At 40.2% G+C, this 23,728-nt stretch overlaps 1 protein-coding gene across 2 annotated transcripts in view; it reads right to left on the reverse strand.

Annotated features, from left to right (window-relative positions):
• LOC126347880 (U3 small nucleolar RNA-associated protein 25 homolog) overlaps positions 1-23,728 on the reverse strand; it is a 60,972-nt gene that overhangs the window by 35,327 nt on the left and 1,917 nt on the right. For both annotated transcript variants that reach the window (XR_007565171.1, XM_050002309.1), the window contains exons 2-4: positions 6,163-6,932; positions 1,397-1,601; positions 1,158-1,313 (exon numbers count right to left, since the gene is read on the reverse strand). Coding sequence is in view for 1 of the 2 variants with exons in the window: in XM_050002309.1 (XP_049858266.1) it covers positions 1,158-1,313; positions 1,397-1,601; positions 6,163-6,932 (1,131 nt within the window). In the remaining variant the exon portion in view is untranslated. The remainder of the gene's footprint in view (positions 1-1,157; positions 1,314-1,396; positions 1,602-6,162; positions 6,933-23,728) is intronic.

The raw sequence follows: 23,728 nt of genomic DNA on the forward strand, positions 1-23,728 counted from the left end.
GCAGCAAGGGTATCTAAAGATCTACCAAATGAACTGGCTATCATGCTGAGTATTGGGTAAAATTCACCATAAAACTTGCACTTCTGTAAAATGATTGGGGATTTGGAAATGTGGAGGTCAAACCTTGATACGGGGATGAAACATAATTGGACTGAAATAAGACATATGAAATAGACAAACAAAGTGGGAAAAGACACAACCGATGTCCTACAAACAAATTTTGATGTGAGCAGGGAATCTACTCTACAGACTAAATCTGAGAAAAGATACAGTCAAAGAGAAAGAATCCAACATAGGAAAGGAAAAAGTAACATAATGATTCAGGATCCCATGACGGGAGGGGCCGGGGGGGGGGGGGGGGGGGTTGCATTTGTCAGGGTGGACATGATTATGCATCATGTGACATGTCACCCATCATACGAATATGAGGGGTAATAATTAGCAGAAAGACGTACAGTTATGACTGGTACTAAGTACAAGCCTTCTGCTTTTCCTTATCCTTAACAAATGGCACAACTAATGATGAGAGAGAGAGAGAGAGAGAGAGAGAGAGAGAGAGAGAGAGAGAGAGAGAGAGAGAGAGTTTAGATATGATACCAAATTATCAAAAGAAATGTTAATTACTTAAAATGAGAAAGTTTAAAAGTTTTATTTCCATCAATTCACACACTGTTGTTCAGTCATCTTTGATTATTAGCTCCATGAGTCTTTTCTTTTTCTAATGGTTGTTTCTTGAATATGTTTCAACAATAAACCTGCAATGGCAGTTTTCAAAAATTATAGCAGGAAAAAGTATTTTTATTGCAGTACACATGGGGCATTTAAATGCAAATAGTTACAACCACATAATAATGTTTCATGTGAGTAGAACTTGTATACTTTTTATCAGAGAAATTCCATTAAATCCAACAGACTTTTTTGTCTGGAGAACAGCCTACTGCTTCCTTCTTTACTAAATAAATTGCAGGAATGGACATTTATGAAACATCAAAGCTTTCTGTGTATCTGTTTACATTCTGAGAAATACATGACAATCTGCAAGAAGATCGATATATCTGTTTCACCATTGGTTAAATACATTGAATCACATATTTTGCACGGCCTTCTTTTAAAACCTTCTATTTGCCTTTCACAAAGTTTTATTACAAGTTTGTTACCTGCATCAAAAATATTTCAGTCTGATCCAGTATTAAGACTTCTATGGAAGACAGAAAATCAAAGTCCCGCTCTTTCTCACCTTCAGCACCAATAACAACACGTAGTCCCAATGGTGATGCAATTATTATATCTGCTGAATAAAAATCAGCATATAACTGTAAAGACAAAAAATTACATTATGGGAGCATAATAAAGACACACAAAAGAAGCATTTCTTAAAAAAGAAAAAAGTACATACCTTTAAACTCTTCTTTGTAACTGATAAACCTATCCTGAAACTGTCATCAGTATTTCCTGCAAAAGTAAGCTCATAATCCTCTGGTTTTGGATTCTTTTTCGGCATTGCAATACTCTCTCCAGTGTATTCCTCAAAAAACCGGCTTTTATTGATAACATTTGCTCTTTCATCTGGCAAAAGAATTGATATCATCATCTGCACAATTCTGCAATAAATAAATTCATACAACTGAAGCCAATTTCACATTTCTCTAACATTTGGTGTTGCCAGAAGAAGATTATACTCTGTCAGTACACAAGTAAAAAGTGGACACACAAGGAAGAGATATGTCAAATTCACAACAAAGGCTATATTACTATGTGGAAATCAATGTGATAAGAAACTTTGTGGTCAAGAAATTGAAAACACGGTACTAAATTGTCCAGTCACAATAATGTAACCACCATCTATGTTCAATGTCAACATGCAATAACTACTCACTGTGTAGGTTCTTTAAAAGACCTTCACATATGAATAAATATTCGTACCTTCCCCATGCAGCAAAAATATTATAGGGGGAACAGCAAAACTATCAATTTTTTTAAATGTACCTCACCGATCTGTCAGTCATTTGGGCTTGTGTAATAAAGACATTGTAATGGTTCTCGTCTGGTGTTGTTTTAATCAAAAGTTATGATATGCGGAAATCGCAAGTTTTCATTCTCATACCTAGCTATGTCCTATTCTCCACCTCCCAGCACTTTTAAATGGATCTTTTCAGAGACAAAGACAAAACGGAAGAGAGAATAGCTACTGCTGCTGGTGCCACACTGGTGTTGTTGTACATCATTGTACAGGAAAGGTAAATATCAAGCCACACACTAAAACTAAAAGGAATTAACATTTATCCAATGTTCCAGAACTGCCATAACATACTAAACACACATGCATCTATACTTGTGCACATTTCTGGACAGACAATTTTTGATGCAATTAAACGATAATGACTACAGCTCTGCACAATTGACATTATCTCTCTCCCCAAATGCTATATCACGAAATAGTAGGTGGTAGCACTAGCAGAGGAGAGCACATAAAGCATGTAAGGGGAACATGAGAAACAGTACAGTCATTGTCATAATGGGGAAATGGAGTGATTTATCAGACATCCCACAAGCATGAGCATTGGCTTTTGAGACAAGGGTGGAAGCATTTCCGAAATGGCTACATTTGTTAACAGTGTGTCACTGGGGTTAAAGTCTACCATGCATCACAAAATGGCACTATCCAAAACCGGCACTCGGGCAACTGTGGTGCACCACAGCCCATAGATGACAGGGAGGAATGTTAGCTGTGGATATGGGTATGAGTTAATAGACATGTAAGTGTTGAGCAACTAACTGCCCAACTGCCCAGATGCCCCAAGGGACTAACAGAAGTGTACCACAACTGGATGGCCTTTTCAGATGAATCACATTTTATTCTCCATCTGCGCAAAACGTCTAAAAGGAAACACCTTGCCACAACTGTCGGAACAATCCAGACCAGAGGAGGGAGCATTATGATCTACGAATGTTATCGTGGCATACCCTGGGTCATCTCATAATTCTGGAAAGCACAATGCATCTATCCTTGGGGACCATGTCCACCCCTAAATGCAGTTTGGTTTTCCTCAGAATGATGCCATCTGCTAGCAAGACAATGCAACATGTCACACAGCTCACAGTGGGGTTTGACTGGGCACCAGGATGAGTTTACCATATGACTCTGGCCACCAAACCCTCTGGATTTAAACCCAATAGAGAACCTTGGGATCACATATTGCAGCTGGGTATGGCACTGGAGTTGGCATGGCTCCACATGTTCCAGAATGTTACTGACTCACTTCCTGCATGTCACACAGTGGTCCACACTGCAAAAGGTGCTTTTTCAAGCTTTTGACATGTGGTCATATTAATATGGCTGGACAGTGTACATGGGTTGGATAAAAAGTAGTGACAACACTGTTGTAATTTATACCAGATTTTATTGACAGGCGTTCACCAAATTACATACCCTCAATATAATCTCTCCACATCTCATTCACCTTTCCCTTCACACATGGAAGATGTCATGTAACGTCAGTGTAACTATCTCTGTCAATGTCTCACAACAACCGCCCTATGACACAGATGATGTAGTGCATGACACAAAGAGATTACTTCATTTTGGCCAACAGATCATAATCACTTGGACTCATACCGGAGAAATACTGTGGATGTTCCAGTATCTCTCACCTCCACCTACAAAGGAAACTCCTGCATGGGGTTTCCCGTGTGGCATCATGCATTGTCACGAAGTGATTTAGTGCAAGAAGGCACCATCATTTTCTTCTCAGTGCGAGAGGAAGGTGAATTAGCCAGAAATTGGGAGCACTAGGCTGCAATGACCATCTGTTAGGGTGCTTGAATTGGCATACCACGCTTTCAGACAGTACATACAGCAAATGACTCAAACATAGCTGACACCAGTCACTGGACTACTTCAACTGACCTCTTGCTGTCAACTACAGACAGTGTGCACGCCATTTGATGCACATCCTTTATGTTAAAGGCAGTGTTACCACTACTTTATAACTAAACCTTGTATATACCTTAATATAAACAGTAGACTTACTGCAATAATCTCAAAGGAAAAAACAGTATGTGCATAAGTGGCCAGGTAGGAAATAGAAACATAACAAGAATACAAAATGAGGTACCTAAAAAGATAAAGCACCCAAACTTGGCCCATTTTATAGTAGCTAGGCAGAAGATTTTTCACACTGAAAAACAATAAATGAATCAAAATCTAGTGAAAAAGAGCATATTTCGCATGGTGGGGATTGTTCACTGCAGAACAAAAGTTACAAACCCAGAAACTCTTCAAATTAAGTCAGAAATTGTGTAGGAACTACAATATAAACTGAAGGTACACTTTGCACAAAACTGCAGAGTCTTAAACCTACAAGATAACAGTTTTATCACAAATAAAAGTAATTAAATTCTTTTGGCTATCGCCTACAACATTACTGAGATTATGGCCAAACCAAAAGTTCTATAAAATAATGGAATTTTAACTTTGTAATGAATCCCTTCTCATTGTTTAGTCCTTTTACATGTTTTCAGGTTCATTTTACACGGAGGTCACAAAAGTCATAGGACACCTCCTAATATTGCTTCGGACTTTCTTTTGTCTAGAGTAGTGCAGCAACACAACATGGTATGGAATCAATAAGTCGTTGGTAGTCTCCTGCAGAAGTAATCAGCCCCGTTACCCCTAGAACTGTCCACATGATGCACTATCATCCATAAAAATTTCTTTGTTGTTTGGGTACATGAAGTCCATTAGTGAACACAAAAGGTCTCCAAGTAGCCAAATGATTGGTTCTTGGACCACAATAGCCCGTCCATTCCATGCAAACATCCTACACTGTTATAGAGCCACCACCACCTTGCACAGTGCCTAGTTGACAACTTGAGTTCATGTCTTCATGGGGCCTGCACCACTCTTGAACTCTGCCATTAGCTCTTACCAACTAAAATTGTTACACATCTGACCAGGCCAAAGTTTTCCGGTCATCTAATGTCCAACCCATATGCTTGAACCCAGGAGAAGTGCTGCAGGCAATGCCATGCTATTAGCAAAAATCATGTTGGTCATCTGCTACCATACCCTATTATGCCACATTTCACCACTGTCCTAAAAGATAAATTTGCTGTATGTCTCACATTGATTTCTGCAGTTATTTGATGCAGTGTGTTTGTGTAGTAGCAATGACAACTCTATGCAAATACCGCAGCTCTTGATCGCTAATTGAAGACTGTGTTGTTCATGGTGAAAGGTGATGCCTAAAACCTGGTATTCTCGACACAGTCTTGACACTATGGATCTCGGAATACTGAATTCCCTAACAGCTTCTGAAATGGATTGCCCCATGCGCCTAGCCCCGACTACTATTCCGTGTTCAAAGTGTTAATTCCTGTGCACTGCCCTTTTATACCTTGTGTAAATGATACCATCTGTATATGTACATACTAATATCCCATGACATTTACCACCTCAGTGTATTAGGATTACATAGGGACTGCATCACTTTACCTACACTGTAGTTTCTCTGATTGAATAGGTGGGATCTCTCCTTCCAATACACCCTTTGGTACTGTAGTTCTTGTACCCAAGTTTCTGATATTCCCTGTCCTTCAATTAACTACAACTGTGCTTCTGCCCCACAGCCAGTCAACTTTCTCACTCTTTGCTACATTACTCTTTCCCTCTGACTTAAGTTAATTCATAAATAATCAAGTCTATACGTCGAAGTATCTTTCTCCACATTGCACTCTCAGTGTTTAATACTGAACATTATCCTGTACCCAACACCCTTTACAGTGTCCACGACATGCTACTACCTACCTGCTCTCTTTGATGACTTAGCTTGTCCCTTCCTTTGCTCTCCCCCCTTTCTTTCTTGCAATCCTTCATCTACATGTTCATCACATCTTTTCCAGCCCAACTAACCTAATAAAAGACATTATTAGCCTGGTGCAAGGAAAGACTATCCTGAGAACGGAGACAGACACACACACACACACACACACACACACACACACACACACACACAATGTGAATATGGTCTACAGGTTTACAGGCAATGAGTCTATTCAAAGAAGAATGTAAGTAATGAACCACAAGCAGTCATTTTACACAGAGTTACTAAAATGGTAACAAACAAATATTATCAAAGAATTGAATAAATGGCCAAAATTTACCTGTAAGCTGAATGTCTAAAGGGGACAATTATTAAAACTTTTGGCCTTACTAAGCCTTGATCCCTGAACTCATCAGGTACTTCTTGTTTCTTTAAAAGTTTTGCATTGTGATGCACAATTTTTAGTCGTGTTTTCAGGATGTGATTAATGGCATGTAGACAATACACAAATTTAATCTGTTCACAGTTATTAAACGTTCTTTCTGGAAAATATAGATCTTGATACTTGAAAATTACTGAGAACAATTCACGTTGCAATGGAGTGAGGGAAATGATTTCTTTAGTTTCATCTGTCTTCAAATTACAGTAATTGGCTTTTGTCAGGTTGTTCTGAATTTGAGACTTCACATAAAATTTTGGCCAGCCTGGACCTTCGACAATTTTAGGCACTGTTCCTTGTTTAGCAAAAGTTTTCTGTTCACTAATAGATATTTTTCCTTCCCCAAATTTATCACTGGTGCTTGTTTCAATAGAACATGGTAGGGTAACTGTTAAATTTCCAAGAACTGGCCACTTAACATGTGATCTTATTACATGTGGTGGCTCTTCTGTAACTGCCCCAAGTAATGAAGAATCAAGTTCAAAATTAAAATGGGTGATGAAAGGGTCCAACAAATTATCTTCTTCGGCTTCTTCTTCTTCTTCTTCTTCTTCTTCTTCTTCCTCTTCAATGTATTTGCGATCACTTCTGTCTTCAATCCCTGAATTTCCTTTGCCATCAACTTCACACTCATTGTTGCAGTAATCCTTTTCTTCATCAGTGGATACAACCTGCAGAATAAATATTATAATACAATATTTCATCAGTATAACTGTTAATGTCATTCACATTTAAACTATAAAGACTGGCTTTGCATGTTCAAACACAAGGACATAAAAACAAAATTCCACCTTTTGAGAACAGTAGCTTGCCTAATTTAAGATTCCAGGTAAAAAAAGGAACACAGCATGCAGTAGAGCGAAAGAAGTGTCCAAATCATACAGCATCCCATCTTAAGAGAAAACTATGTAGGCCTATGTGAAGAGAGAATACGTCATCAGTAATATGTATCTAATAATAGCATAATGTTAGATAATGTAAATAGTAATATGATAACAAATGTAGAATAAGGATGAAATCTGAATGACTTCCCTCCTTTCTAACCTTCTCTAATTGATCCCTCTTTTCCTCCCCGTGGAAGAAACTAAAAGTTCCAAAAGTTAGGATGTTAGTTTATGTGTATCTATTGACTACTTAGAAGTTAAGTACTTGCAAAATCATTATGTGTCTGTGTAATTTTATAGTTTTCTCAAGAGCATTTTCCCTTTGACACACATATTTAATATTCTGATTAACGTGTTTGTCACTTTACAATGCAAGTTCAGCAAGTTGCATGACTCAATTGCATACCAATTGCATACATAGTTTAGAAACCATTACCAAAAACAGAGGAGCTCATTGGTAGCAAAAAACTGGAACAATCCAGAAAACTTTTGTTAAAATCTAAATGAGCCAGGACAATGATTAAAAAAAGCATAATCACAGCAATCTTCATAGAACATAAGACAGTCATAGCCTGTAATGGTATCAAATTCAGGAAGACCGGGGGAGAGGGACAGGGATATTTCATATCAAAAGGCTGAGCTCAGACACAGATAGTAAAAAAAGAGAGAGTGGCCAGTTGATGTGTTAACGATCAAAAATGATTTGAGTGTGTCGATGATGGAAATATCTGCAAATAAGTACAGCTAGGATATTTTAAAACAAAAACATTTTCTGGATGTGGCACATTTGGCACTGCAAGTGGGAAAACAATGAAGCAGTACTCACACATGCACTTAACTAAAACTGTTTGAGTTACTCTTTAATTGTGATCTTGAACCAACACTCTATATCACTTGTGAGTGATACTGTTAAAATTTATGGGACATTCTTTTTATGGACACTCTACAGAATGGCAGATGGCGCAAGCAGCCGATGAAGATGACAAGTCATCTATTGCACAACTACAACTCATTGCACACAATGGAGTGTTGTGTAAGCAAATGAAACTTGGACCTCACATCTTGATACTAGCTACTTTGCAAAACGAAGTATTAAAGTAGGCACATGACAATATGTTAGCAAGACATGGAGAGTGTATAACAACATGAATAACAAGTTGTCAAATAATATTTGTGGCAAACATGTAAACAGGACATAGAGTAGCGTGTAAAGAACTATGTACCATGCACATAACAAACCAAATGAAGTCGTCAGCATATTCTATGCCAGAAATCACCAAAGACTCGTAAATCATTTCAGATGATCAGTATGGACACCCTGGGGCTATTTGGGCAGACACCGGAAAGGAATCATTATGTGCTAATGATAACTGACCACTTTTCACAATGCATAGAAATGATAGCTAACCCAAACCAACAAGCCAACACAGAGGCATATGCCACGGTTAATAATTGCCTGTTTAAGTTTGGTACTCCAGAGATTATGGATGAAGGTACTAACTCATGGCTGGCCGGTGTGGCCGAGCGGTTCAAGGCGCTTCAGTCTGGAACCGCACGACCGCTACGGTTGGAGGTTCGAATCCTGTGTGTGATGTCCTTAGGTTAGTTAGGTTTAAGTAGTTCTATGTCCTAGGGGACTGATGACCTCAGATGTTAAGTCCCACAGTGCTTAGAGTCATTTTGAACTAACTTCATGTCACAGGCGATTAAGCAACTTCGCCATTTGTTACAAATTCATACATTAAGAATGAGCACGTTGGACCCAGAAGCAAATAGCAAACAGAAAAGGCTCACAGGGCAGCAGGAAAGATGCTAAGGCATTATGTCAACAGTCATCATAATTACTGGGGTATGTTCTTACCTGATGTTGCAGCTTAGAATTCAAAAATTTATGAGTGTACAAGCTGCACCACAGCATGGTGGGTTCTTCCTGTCTGTTATCTTTTTGCGCTCCCACAAATAACCATTATTATTATTTTGCTAATTTTGACTTTTCTTTAATATATTTATCTGTCAGCATGGGAACACTTACATGAAAATTTCTTGTTCTTATTTAGGTTTAATTTCACTAAAGATAATTAAAGATAACTATAGTATAATCTGTGTAAAATTTTGTAAGATAATCTTCATAATTTCATTTAATCACCAACACCAACAGAAAGCTAAGCATTCCAACTTACATGTAAAGGTCTTTTAATTATTAGAAACTATTTAACTGAAGAGATAATTAGCATACAAATTCAGCAACCCCATTTTTTATCACAGACTTCATCATAACCACTATTAAATTTCTAACTCTATCTACTTTTGATACATTAACTTTCCTGTACTTTCTACTACATTTCTGATCAGCACCATTTTCTATAAGCAGAAATCACATTAGTTCTTGTAGTTCATCCAAAACAGTGACACCCAGCCTAGTCAATTTTCAAAACAAAATGTAATTTACATATAACAGTTTGTTCCTACACCTGCCTATAAGTAGTCGGACGTCACTGAAAATTTGCAGTTCACGGTTCGATAGCCCAGAAGTAAAATCGTGTAAGCACTCTTTGTGTTGTTTCATGCTACAGTCATGCACTCTAATGTTTTGACGACTTAAAGTGTGAGTGTGGCTCTGGGTTATACTGATTTATTTCCTCACACCACATTCCACTTCTTTACGAGATGATTTACTTGGGGTTTGAAGCCACTCTTCTTTACTGGATAGCCAGCTGCTGGAAACACTCTTGACTTCTTCTCCATCAAATAACACTAGGTACAGGAGCTTTCAAGCTTCTTTCTACTGGTGAAATAAGTAGCCATACAAACTTTATGTTTCGTCAATCAATGATGTATTTGACTTTCAAGCACAATAAAAATTCTCACTTTCAACATAATATGTAACTTTAGCAAGTCTCTCATACAGTTGTATGTTAGAAACAAATTGATTTACATTCGAAAGAAAGTCTGCTTACTTACCATGACTTTCAGAAAAGGAGATTGAAAAAAGTCTTGCCTCTAACAAGGCTGAGTCAAGAGTCTCTATGAGTACTTTTTCAACCTTTCTTGTTTCACATAACAATAGCCAGTAACACAACAAGGACAAAGCTGCATATAGATTCCATGGTTCTTCCACACACACTCACTAACACGATTATGGATTGTCAAACAGGCACTTGCCGGTGCCATTCAACCACCGCGTTTACTTTCTTCCCGCTACTGATTTTAAACCTGCACACACAAACATGTGACATGCAGTAGGTAGGATTTTACCACCACACACTCGTATCTAGAATATCATGTATTTGAGACGGTAGAAGGCTGAGTGGTTCTAGAATTAGCACAGAAATTTTCGAATTACTACAGCACATGCTATGCGCGAAAATATGTGCCCTGACATCAGTGAAACTGAAGAACTTTAATAAAATTTAATGAATTCCAAATGATTACAATACTTTAAATTAAGAAACATTTCAATTGAACTGTGTTGTGATTATGTATCGACACTGTGGCATGCTACTGCCTCCCTGCTGCCGTTGGATAAGCTGCTGCCAGCAGCAAGTCGTATACTCTTAGCTCACTTATTTGTTACATAGTTTAACTCTTAATTTCTTTGCGTGTTTTTGGGTACTTGCATTGTTTAATTCATAAATTTCAGGCGTATTATAGTATTTGAGAGTTGTAGCATCGAACTTTACTACCTGAATAGTGTAAAATCGGACTGCCGCCGAGCAGTGTGTCAGCAGTGCGCAAGTAGCAGTATTACTGAATTTACCAGGCAATCTTGTATTTTAAGAACCGTTTAAATTTTGTGTCGAATTGTTTGTGCTCTCTGTAGATTAGTTCAGACGTTCTTTGCACAACAGTTTTTAGCATGGATAGGGACTGCGACTGCTGTGTTCGGATGAGGGCTGAGTTGGCATCCCTTCGCTTCCAGCTTCAGGCAGTGTTGGCTTCGGTCACACAGCTTGAGGCTGTTGCCACTGGGCATCACTGTGGGGGTCCGGATGGGGGTTTGTTGGGGACGGCCAGCTCGCCCCATGCATCCCCCGATCAGACTATGGCTGTGGCTACCCGGGATACTGCCCACATTGAGGCTGACCCCTCACCTGTGGTAGAGTGGGAGGTCGTCTCGAGGTGTGGCAGGCGGCGAAAGACATTCTGGAGGGCTGAACGGAAGGCCTCTTCAGTTTCTCTGATGAACTGGTTTCAGGCTCTGTCTCCGGCTGGTACTGATCTTCAGCCGGACATGGCTGCTTGTCCTGTTCCAGGGGTTGCCCCTCAGTCTGCATGGTCCGAGCGGTCACAGAGGGTGGGCTTACTGATAGTTAGGAGCTCCAACGTCAGGCATGTAATGGGATCCCTTAGGGATATGGCAGCAAGAGAGGGGAAGAAAACCAATGTGCATTCTGTGTGCATACCAGGGGGAGTCATTCCAGATGTGGAAAGGGTCCTTCCGGATGCTATGAAGGGTTCCGCATCCATCTGCAGGTGGTCACTCATGTCGGCACCAATGATGTGTGTCGCTGTAGACTGGAGGAAATCCTCCCTGGCTTCTGGCAGCTATCTGATTTGGTGAAGACTGCCAGTCTTGCTAGCGGGATGACACCAGAGCTCACCATCTGCAGCATCGTTGACAGGACTGACTGCAGACCTTTGGTACAGAGCCGAGTGGAGGGTCTGAGTCAGGCTGAGACGGTTCTGCGACTGTGTGGGCTGCAGATTCCTCGACTTGTGCCATAGAGTGGTGGGGTTTCGGGTTCTGACAAGCCAGGCGTCCACTACACACAGCAGGCGGCTACACAGGTAGCAGGGGTTGTGTGGCATGGACTGGGCAGTTTTTTAGGTTAGATGGCCTTGGGCAAGTACAGAAAGGGCCTCAAAGGGTGCAGGGCAAAGTCAGGACATGCGGGGACCAAGCAGCAGTCGGTGTTGTAATTGTAAACTGTCAAAGCCGCATTGATAAAGTACCGGACCTTCAAGCGCTGATAGAAAGCACCAAAGGTGAAATTGTTATAGGTATGGAAAACTGGCTGAAGCCACAGATAAATTCTGCTGAAATTTTTACAAAGGCACAGACAGTGTTTAGAAAGGATAGATTGCATGTACCCGGTGGTGGCGTGTTTGTCGCTGTTAGTAGTAGTTTATCCTGTATTGAAGTAGAAGTGGACAGTTCCTGTGAATTATTATGGGTGACGGTTAAACTCAACAACAGAGCTAGGTTAATAATTGGCTCCTTTTACCGACCTCCCGACTCAGCAGCATTAGTGGCAGAACAACTGAGAGAAAATCTGGAATACATTTCATATCAATTTTCTCAGCATGTTATAGTCTTAGGTGGAGATTTCAATTTACCAGATATAGACTGGGACACTCAGATGTTTAGGGCAGGTAGTAGGGACAGAGCATCGAGTGACATTATATTGAGTGCACTATCCGAAAATTACCTCGTGCAATTAAACAGAGAACCGACTTGTGGAAATAACATCTTGGACCTACTGGTAACAAACAGACCCGAACTTTTCGACTCTGTAAGTGCAGAGCAGGGAATCTGTGATCATAAGGCCGTTGCAGCATCCATGAATATGGAAGTAAATAGGAATATAAAAAAGGGAGGAAGGTTTATCTGTTTAGCAAGAGTAATAGAAGGCAGATTTCAGACTACCTAACAGATCAAAACAAAAATTTCTGTTCTTACACTGACAATGTTGAGTGTTTATGGAAAAAGTTCAAGGCAATCATAAAATGTGTTTTAGACAGGTACGTGCCGAGTAAAACTGTGAGGGATGGGAAAAACCCACTGTGGTTCAACAACAAAGTTAGGAAACTACTGCGAAAGCAAACAGAGCTTCACTGTAAGTTTAAACGCAGCCAAAACCTCTCAGGCAAACAGAAGCTAAACGATGTCAAAGTTAGCATAAGGAGGACTATGCGTGAAGTGTTCAGTGAATTCGAAAGTAAAATTATATTTACCAACTTGACACAAAATCCTAGGAACTTCTGGTCTTACGTTAAATCAGTAAGTGGCTCGAAACAGCATATCCAGACACTACGGGATGATGATGGCATTGAAACAGAGTATGACACATGTAAAGCTGAAATACTAAACACCTTTTTTCAGAGCTGTTTCACAGAGGAAGACTGCACTGCTGTTCCTTCTCTAAATCCTCGCACAAATGAAAAAATGGCTGACATCGAAATAAGTGTCCAAGGAGTAGAAAAGCAACTGGTATCACTCAAAAGAGGAAAGTCCAATGGACCTGATGGAATACCAATTCGATTCTACACAGAGTACGCGAAAGATCTTGCCCCCATTCTAACAGCTGTGCACCGCAAGTCTCTAGAGGAACGGAAGGTTCCAAATGATTGGAAAAGAGCACAGGTAGTCCCAGTCTTCAAGAAGGGTCATCAAGCAGATGGGCAAAATCTATAAAAAGGTGATGCGTGCCAACTCCGTATTCATTTGTTTTTTCCAGGATTTGTCTTAAGGTGAATATTTAATCTATAGTTGACTTCCCAGGAAGGAATCCGCATTGGTACGGCCCCGTCTCCCTCTGTATGATCGGGAGTATTCTGTCGAATAGTATAGTAGAGAGTATTTTATATCCCAAATTAAGTAGTGTAAGCCCTCTGTAATTGCCACACTCCATCTTATCTCCTTTCTTATATATGGGACATATGATACCCTCTTTCCATTGTCGGGGCATTTCCTCCTCTTCCCATATTCTGGTGACCATTTTCGGAAGGCTTTGTTCCAGCTCTCTGCCTCCTTGCTTAAACAGTTCTGCTGGAATACCATCTGTCCCTGCCGCCTTGCTGTTTTTCAATTTCTTCATGGCAGTTTTCACTTCTTCTATATTTTGTAGGGTAGTGTTGTTGTCTGGGCCCTCTTTCCCATTCATGTCTGTTGGGTTCTCTGGTATAGTTATTCTAGGGTTGAGGAGACTATCAAAATACCTGCGCCATCTTTGCATATTCCCTTCGCTTCACTTATTATATTCCCTGTCTCTTCTTTTATTAAGCTTGTTTTGCTACCAAAAGGCTTCCATGCCACAGTCACCTATCAATAGAATTTTCTTATTTAATTTTTGCTTCTCATGAGCTCCATTTCTTTGACACTTCCTTTCATCCATTATCTCTTTTTTTCTTTGGTGAGTCCTCTTTTCATTCCTCCGTTTTTCTTTGTATTCTTCTACTATCCTCCTCGTACAGTGTGATCGGAGTGTCCTTCCATATGCTTTGTTCTTTTCTTCAGTTACTATTTCGTATCCAGTATTAAACCATGACGGTCTTACTTGTCTTGTCCCAATTCCAAGTATCTCTCTTGCCGATGTCTCCACTGTCATTTGTATTGCTTCCCACTGATCTTCAATAGTGTTATATTCTCCAGCGTTTTCCAGAATCCGAGTTATCTTCTCCTGATACTGTTCTCTTACTTCCACTGATTCTAAAGTTGTTATATTATATTTTTGTGCCCTCAGTCGGTCTCTTTTGCTGTGTTAGATATTCTTGCCCCTCACCCGTGTGATCTGCATCTATGTTTGAGCCTCTGAGACTCCTCACATCCAATAGGTCTGATTTGTGTCTCAGATCTATCAACACATGGTTGATCTGGTTTACTGTGTTTCCATCCTGTGAGTTACATGTTTCCTTATGTATGTCTTTATGTGGAAACAGTGTTGATCCTATTACCATATTTTGTAGATGCTATGAACAGTATAAGCCTTGTTCCGTTCTCATTACTTGTTGCCTGTCTGCTGTGGGGGCCAATTATTGGTTTAAAAATCTGTTCTTTCCCCACCTGAACGTTAGGTCTCCAGCTATTATTTTAATATCATGCCCTGGGCACTCATCATATACTCTTTCCAAAGATTCATAAAATACGTCTTTCTCTTCTTCTTCAGATTCTTCTGTTGGTGCATGGGCATTAATTATGGAGTAGTTAAAGAATTCCCCCTTTATCCTGAGTGTTGATAATCTTGGACTAGTGGATGTAAACCCTATTATCAAATGCTGTAATTGATGGTGTACAACAAATCCTTCCCACAGCCCCCCCCCCCCCCCCTCCCATGAACCATGGACCTTGCCATTGGTGGGGAGGCTTGCGTGCCTCAGCAATACAGATGGCCGTACCCTAGGTGCAACCACAACGGAGGGCTATCTGTCGAGAGGCCAGCCAAACGAGTGGTTCCTGAAGAGGGGCAGCAGCATTTTCAATAGTTGCAGGGGCAACAGTCTGGATGATTAACTGATCTGACCTTGTAACATTAACCAAAACGGCCTTGATGTGCAGGTACTGCGAACGGCTGAGAGCAAGGGAAAGCTACAGCCGTAATTTTTCCAGAGGGCATGCAGGTTTGCTGTATGATTAAATGATGATGACATCCTCTTGGGTAAAATATTCCGGAGGTAAAATAGTCCCCCATTCGGATCTCTACTCAAGAGGATGTAGTTATCAGGAGAAAGAAAACTGGCGTTCTACGGATCGGAGCATGGAATGTCAGATCCCTTATTCGGGCAGGTAGGTTAGAAAATTTAAAAAGGGAAATTGATAGGTTAAAGTTAGATATAGCGGGAATTAGTGAAGTTCAGTGGCAGGAGGAACAAGACTTTTGGTCAGGTGAATACAGGGTTATAAATACAAAATCAAATAGGGGTAATGCAGGAGTAGGTATAATAATGAATAAAAAAATAGGAATGAGGGTAAGCTACTACAAACAGTATAGTGAACGCATTATTGTGACCAAGGTAGACACAAAGCCCACACCTACTACAATAGTACAAGTTTATATGCCAACTAGCCCTGCAGATGATGAAGAAATTGATGAAATGTATGATGAGATAAAAGAAATTATTCAGGTAGTGAAGGGAGATGAAAATTTAATAGTCATGGGTGACTGGAATTCAACAGTAGGAAAAGGAAGAGAAGGAAACATAGTAGAAGAATATGGATTGGGGCTAAGAAATGAAAGAAGAAGCCGACTGGTAGAATTTCGCACACAGCATAACTTAATCGTAGCTAACACTTGGTTCAAGAATCATAAAAGAAGATTGTATAGATGGAAGAATCCTGGAGATACTAAAAGGTATCTAAGACAGAGATTTAGGAACCAGGTCTTAAATTGTAAGACATTTCCACGGGCAGATGTGGACTCTGCCCACAATCTATTGGTTATGAACTGTAGATTAAAACTGAAGAAACTACAAAAAGGTGGGAATTTAAGGAGATGGGACCTGGATAAACTGAAAGAACCAGAGGTTGTGCAGAGTTTCAGGGAGAGCACAAGGGAATAATTGACAGGAATGAGGGGAAAAAATACAGTAGAAGAAGAATGGGTAGCTTTGAGGGATGAAGTAGTGAAGGCAGCAGACGATAAAGTAGGTAAAAAGACGAGGGCCAATAGAAATCCTTGGGTAACAGAAGAAATATTGAATTTAATTGATGAAAGGAGAAAATATAAAAATGCAGTAAATGAAGCAGGCAAAAAGGAATACAAACATCTCAAAAATGAGGTCGACAGAAAGCGCAAAACGGCTAAGCAGGGATGGCTAGAGGGCAAATGTAAGGATGTAGAGGCTTATCTCACGAGGGGTAAGATAGATACTGCCTACAGGAAAATTAAAGAGACCTTTGGAGAGAAGAGAACCACTTGTATGAATATCAAGAGCTCAGATGGAAACCCAGTTCTAAGCAAAGAAGGGAAAGCAGAAAGGTGGAAGGAGTATATAGAGGGCCTATACAAGGGCAATGTACTTGAGGACAATATTACGGAAATGGAAGAGGAAGTAGATGAAGATGAAATGGGAGATATGATACTGCGTGAAGAGTTTGACAGAGCATTGAAAGACCTGAATCGAAACAAGGCCCCGGGAGTAGGCAACGTTCCTTTAGAACTACTGACAGCCATGGGAAAGTCAGTCATGACAAAACTCTACCATCTGGTGAGCAAAATGTATGAGACAGGCGAAATACCCTCAGACTTCAAGAAGAATATAATAATTCCAATCGCAAAGAAAGCAGGTGTTGACAGATGTGAAAATTACCGAACTATCAGTTTAATAAATCACAGCTGCAAAATACTAACGCAAATTCTTTACAGACGAATGGTAAAACTGATAGAAGCGGACATCGGGAAAGATCAATTTGTATTCCGTAGAAATTTTGGAACACGTGAGGCAATACTAACCTTACGACTTATCTTAGAAGAAAGATTAAGAAAAGGCAAACCTACGTTTCTAGCATTTGTAGACTTAGAGAAACCTTTTGACAATGTTAACTGGAATACTCTCTATCAAATTCTGAAGGTGGCAGGGGTAAAATACAGGGAGCGAAAGGCTATTTACAATTTGTACAGAAACCAGATGGCAGTTGTAATAGTTGAGGGACATGAAAGGGGAGTAGTGGTTGGGAAGGGAGTAAGACAGGGTTGTAGCCTATCCCTGATGTTATTCAATCTATATATTGAGCAAGCAGTAAAGGAAACAAAGGAAAAATTTGGAGTAGGAATTAAAATCCATGGAGAAGAAATAAAAACTTTGAGGATCGCTGATGACATTGTAATTCTGTCAGAGACAGCAAAGGACTTGGAAGAGCAGTTGAACGGAATGGATAGTGTCTTGTAAGGAGGTTATAAGATTAACATCAACAAAAGCAAAACGAGGATAATGGAATGTAGTCGAATTAAGTCAGGTAATGCTGAGGGAATTAGAGTAGGAAACGAGACACATAAATTAGTAAAGGAGTTTTGCTATTTAGGGAGTAAAATAACTGATGATGGTCGAAGTAGAGAGGATATAAAATGTAGACTGGCAATGGCACGGAAAGCGTTTCTGAAGAAGAGAAATTTGATAACATCGAGTGTCAGGAAGTCGTTTCTGAAAGTATTTGTATGCAGTGTAGCCATGTATGGAAGTGAAACATGGACGATAAACAGTTTGGATAAGAAGAGAATAGAAGCTTTCGAAATGTGGTGCTACAGAATAATGCTGAAGATTAGATGGGTAGATCATTTAACTAATGAGGAGGTATTGAATAGAATTGGGGAGAAGAGGAGTTTGTGGCACAACTTGACAAAAAGAAGGGATCGGTTGATAGGACATGTTCTGAGGCATCAAAGGATCACAAATTTAGCATTGGAGGGCTGTGTGGAGGGCAAAAATCGTAGAGGGAGACCAAGAGATGAATACACTAAGTAGATTCAGAAGGATGTAAGCTGCAATAGGTACTGGGAGGTGAAGAAGCTTGCACAGGATAGAGTAGCATGGAGGGTTGCATCAACCAGTCTTAGGACTGAAGACCACCACCACCACCACCACCACCACCACAACAACAACAACAACAACAACAACAAATCCTGTCCTCAGCTGGTGATTTCTTTCACTGCAGCTATAGAATATATTCACCTATTTCTTTTCTAAAACTTCACTCCCTGTCCACCTAATTTCTTGTAGTGCTATTATAGTTTGCTTCAGGCTCATTATTTGACCCAGCATTACTTTCAGTGCTCCTGGTCGATATAGGGATCTCACTTTCCTAGTACCAATATATAGATCTGATCTACGCCTCATATTTCTCTTCATCCTAATTTTCCCTCCTTTATGTACTTGTCTTCCATCCTCTTTGTCCTTTTCCATGCCAGGTCTGTCTTCCTTCATCCGTCCGACTTTACTTTGTAGAAGTTTCGTAACAGTTTTTTTTTTTTTTTTTTTTTTTTTTTTTTTTTTTTTTTTTTTTTTTTTTTTTTTTTTTTACAGAGTGGGCTGTCAAACCTGTGTCCAACCCCTACCAGGGGATGGGTGATGTTTACTGAGGGTTTTCTTCCCTTAACCTTTGGAGACCCAACTCCCAACTGCAAGGCAGCAGTTATTGTTTTGCTAGTTTCGGTCTGGCTCGGATATTTTATTTCTTTGGTGTCCACCATATCTGGTGAACATTCCCCAATTCACCACCTAGGGAGGCGCCCAATAGGAGACTAGCAACTCCAAAAAAGGAGTATCAATGCTGCAGCTACATTTTCAGGGTACTGGCAGTCACTAATTATATTCTGTGTTTTGCCAGAGACAGTATCAGTCAATTGTTACAATAATAAGACAGATATAGCAAAGAGAGTTATCAACCGTTAGTGTTATGGTAATACTAGCTTTTATTTGTGTAGTCTACTTTTGCCTCAAGAAGAGAGTAAATCATGCAAAGGAACAACAATTCATGAAATTGCTTTGAAATGTATTCATACTGGTTAACTGTTAGGTATAATGTGAATAGAAGCAACCCAGAAAAATAATGTTGAACTACAATAAGATATTTTGTGACCAAAGGAACAAAATGTTCAAAGTAAATGTAAATGTGTAAGATAGTTAACCAAACAGACAGAAAAGGGTAATATTCAGGATGAATTTTACTGAAGTGAATGGAAATGTTACACAACAAAACTCATAAGGGAACATGGGAGTACATATTTTTCTAAGTTCTAACAGCCAGTGTCAATCACCCACACAAAAGTGTAGGCAGCGGCCAGCCTGGAAGAGTAAACACTCCAACTCTGTTAATGGTTCAGGCAAAACAGCCACCTTGTCACTCTTAACAGTGACTGTGAGCAACTTAGCAGAAAGTAGCCAGAACACTCTAGACCAAACCACTTGTGTTAATTAGAAGGAAGGTGAGCATTGGCTGTAATTTTAATGGTTTATTGACAGCAAAATCAATTTTCAGTCACATAATGATCATCTTCAGTGCTGTAGTGTACAATTGTGATTGTTTCACAGCTTTGGTTACTGATAATAAATTGACATCAGTGCCTATGAGTTTTAATTTGTACACTACAGCACTAAAAATGATCATTATGTGATTGAAAAATGATTTTGCTGTCAATAAACCATCAAAATTATGGCCAACGCTGCCCTTCCTTCTAATTTCATGCATATGGTCGTTCTGCACACAGCACTCTATGGAGTCACCAATCACTTTCGCTAATTCCGTAACGTTACACATTACACACTTGGTAGGGTGCAAAAATGACTCAAGAGTTCGAGTAAACAATAAAGACCCTGTAACAAAATTTGCTAAGCAAATATAGAAGAATCGAAGATCACTGACAACTCTGGAAGAGAAGAATAAATTCAGTCATTAGTCATTATGAATGATGTCATAGAGTGGAAGCCCTTCCTCGTTGACATAAAGACTCCTCCACCACTACCATTTGGCACATGATCAGTAGGATTGGTGGCATTCAAATCATTCGCACTTGATTCTATGGTTATGGTATGATAACATCTTGTTTGTGAGACTATTCTAGTGTTGGTCTTACATTTGCTGTCCTGCAAGATGATCAGTGATCCAAAGCTACAACTGATGGAATCCTGCATCCAGTACTGACATCAGCAAAGCAACCAGCACTGATGGGCAGACTGAGGATCTACCAAAAAATCTCTGGTCCATGGTGGAAACTGCCCTAAACTCCAGTGCTGCACACGTCTGAAGGCCTAGCATACCAGTGTGCCAGGTTCAGCATTCAGCAGAACTACTTGGCATCTGATATCACAGACCACCAGAGCAGACAACTTGGGCAGTGATCTGAAATGGATCGAGATCTTCCCGAAATGGCATATGAATCAAAACACAACATCATTGTCACCACCATCTCCAAAAATAAAGCTGCTGTAGACCATGCCCGTTTCACCAACGGGGAATAAAACTGCCACATCAGGGAGTCATCAACTTCCACTCAAAGCTGATCCAGCACCCTCAGCAGCGTCCGCTATTGGATTCAGCAGATTGTTCTCCGAATTACGCAGGTGCCAGTCAGCACAGAAGTAGCAGCAACAACTTTTACTTTCAGTAATTAATGACATAATTTTGGATATTGTTTGTTACATTTAACGATGCCGCTCAGGTCCTCACTCTACAACCTGAGAAATTAGTGGGAATTTCCACCCCACCAACGGTCACCCCTACAGCTCTATTACTCACTCTGTTAAAGGTCCATACTCCACTTCAAAGAACTACATGGATGGTAATTGTTATATAAACGTTCAAACCACATACACTCACAGCACCAATAAAATCTAATGAATCCAATTTTTCCACAACTACATCTTTCCTTCCAAAACTCTGGTGTTTATATTTAAAAATACTGCATCCACATGGTTGTGCAATTTCTGCCAGGTATCCAGAAGCACTACAGCCAGATGTCTTGGTTGCTAAACCAGTGACACTTTTTGCCTTACAGGTATTTAAATGGTAGTCATAAAAGTGTCTTTCCTCAATTTCTAGGAGAATATTCATTTGCAGACCCCATATATGATGATGAAAACTACCCAATTTTCAATTATCTATCAGGAAATACGGAAGCGTCTGATCCCGCCCGTCAGCTTTGACCCATGATGTCACAAATATGGCGGAAACGACCATAAACCACGAAACTTCCTGGCAGATTAAAACTGTGTGCCCGACCGAGACTCGAACTCGGGACCTTTGCCTTTCGCGGGCAAAGGTCCCGAGTTCGAGTCTCGGTCGGGCACACAGTTTTAATCTGCCAGGAAGTTTCATATCAGCGCACACTCCGCTGCAGAGTGAAAATCTCATTCTGGAAACATCCCCCAGGCTGTGGCTAAGCCATGTCTCCACAGTATCCTTTCTTTCAGGAGTGCTAGTTCTGCATGTTTCGCAGAAGAGCTTCTGTAAAGTTTGGAAGGTAGGAGATGGATACTGGCAGAAGTAAAGCTGTGAGTACCGGGCGTGAGTCGTGCTTCGGTAGCTCAGTTTGTAGAGCACCTGCCCGCGAAAGGCAAAGGTCCCGAGTTCGAGTCTCGGTCGGGCACACAGTTTTAATCTGCCAGGAAGTTTCATATCAGCGCACACTCCGCTGCAGAGTGAAAATCTCATTCTGGACCATAAACCACGATTCCAATACGGCGCATATAAAGTTGTTACGTTCACATTATGAGGACGAAAATACATCGAAAAACACACACACACATTTTCCACAAAGCACCTAATGACACTAATGGGACAAGTGCGGAAAATGGGATGTTTTTGTGTGTGTGTGTGGGGAGGGGGGGCAAACTAAATATAAACAAATTTAGACACCCACCACCATACAAAACGACGAAAAAAAGCGACATCACAAAACTCCCCAAATACCACTAAAGACAATATCATCTGGAATCAGACACTTCCCTTGACCTATATAGCTCAACAGCAGCTCCCGATCCCATAAATTAGGATCAAACACTTCCTCCATTCCTGAACAAAAACAACAACCAATTAATTTTACTAAAATTACCACACGATGTACAGCGAACAACACTAAATTAACTTTCACACAAAATCGTTAAAACTCACTGAAACGAATTCCGCTATAAACACAGCCGACACTCTAACATTTCTCGATAATCAGCAAAAGCAAACTGAGCCCATTACGCCACACAAACAAAAACACTGAACATACCACCAGAGAGCGCAACAAACCACAACACGATGACATCTACAAATACGCCACACTCACAAACCAGACTCTGCGCCGTCATGACGTCACACACGACAACACCCTTATATAACGAGTCAAAGCCGACGCGTGGGATCGGACGCATCTGTCGACCCATCTATCAACCCCATCAACTTTGAGTTGACTGTACAGTAAGGTTGACTTACTGAAATATGGGTTTGGGTGGCATGGTTCAGGTACTGAATCTTCAAAACTTTCATTTTAGGACATACATAAGTGACTTATCAAATATGTGCTGAATCAGTTAGCTGTACCAGAGGCCCTTCCCTTCTGAGTCAACTTCATTAGCACTATCAGTTGACATCTTTTACTCAAGGAGTTTAGCTCTATATTGTCCATAGGTGTAATTGTTGGAGCCTAAACTGATTTACTTTTATAAAATATAAAGGAGAGACTATAAAAAATGTATTTTCTTTGAGGTAAGATGCCCAGCAGACCTCCATCTACACACAAAAATAATGACAAAATAATATGTTACAGACTTGATGATTGGACTGAAGGATTCAAAATGCACCATGCTTTAAATAAAAATCACATTTGTGAATAAAAGCTGATATTCTTTTCTTTTATTTACTTCCTCTCATGAAAATGAAATGATAATGTGGCATTTTTGGCCAGGAGGCCCCATCCAGGGAAGTTTGACGCCGAGTGCAAGTCTTATTTCAGCTGACGCCACATTGGGCGACTTGCATGCTGGTAATGAGGATGAAATGATGATGAGTACAACACAACACCCACTCCACGAGCAGAGAAAATCTCCAACCCGGCCAGGAATTGACCCCGGGCCCGCTGCATGGGAGGCAAGCACGTTACCACTCAGCTAAGGAGGCTGACAAATCTCTGCCTGACACCCGATTTCCCCAGATCTAGATTCATGTAGAAACTCGGTCTCCATTCATTTCAGGTAAATGTGACTCATGAATGTTTTATAATTGCTATTCAGTAGTAACAAAGACTAACAATACTGTGCCAATTCGCTTGTTTATAAGCAATGCACACATTGAGTGTGATAGGTAGAAATCATGGTTAAACCATGGGATTAAAGTATTTTGTTAGGGGGAGAGAGTTCTATCTAATTCTGAGGCAGTCGGGAGTAGA

The sequence above is a fragment of the Schistocerca gregaria genome, chromosome 1, assembly GCF_023897955.1.
Source record: "Schistocerca gregaria isolate iqSchGreg1 chromosome 1, iqSchGreg1.2, whole genome shotgun sequence".
NCBI lineage: Eukaryota > Metazoa > Arthropoda > Insecta > Orthoptera > Acrididae > Schistocerca > Schistocerca gregaria.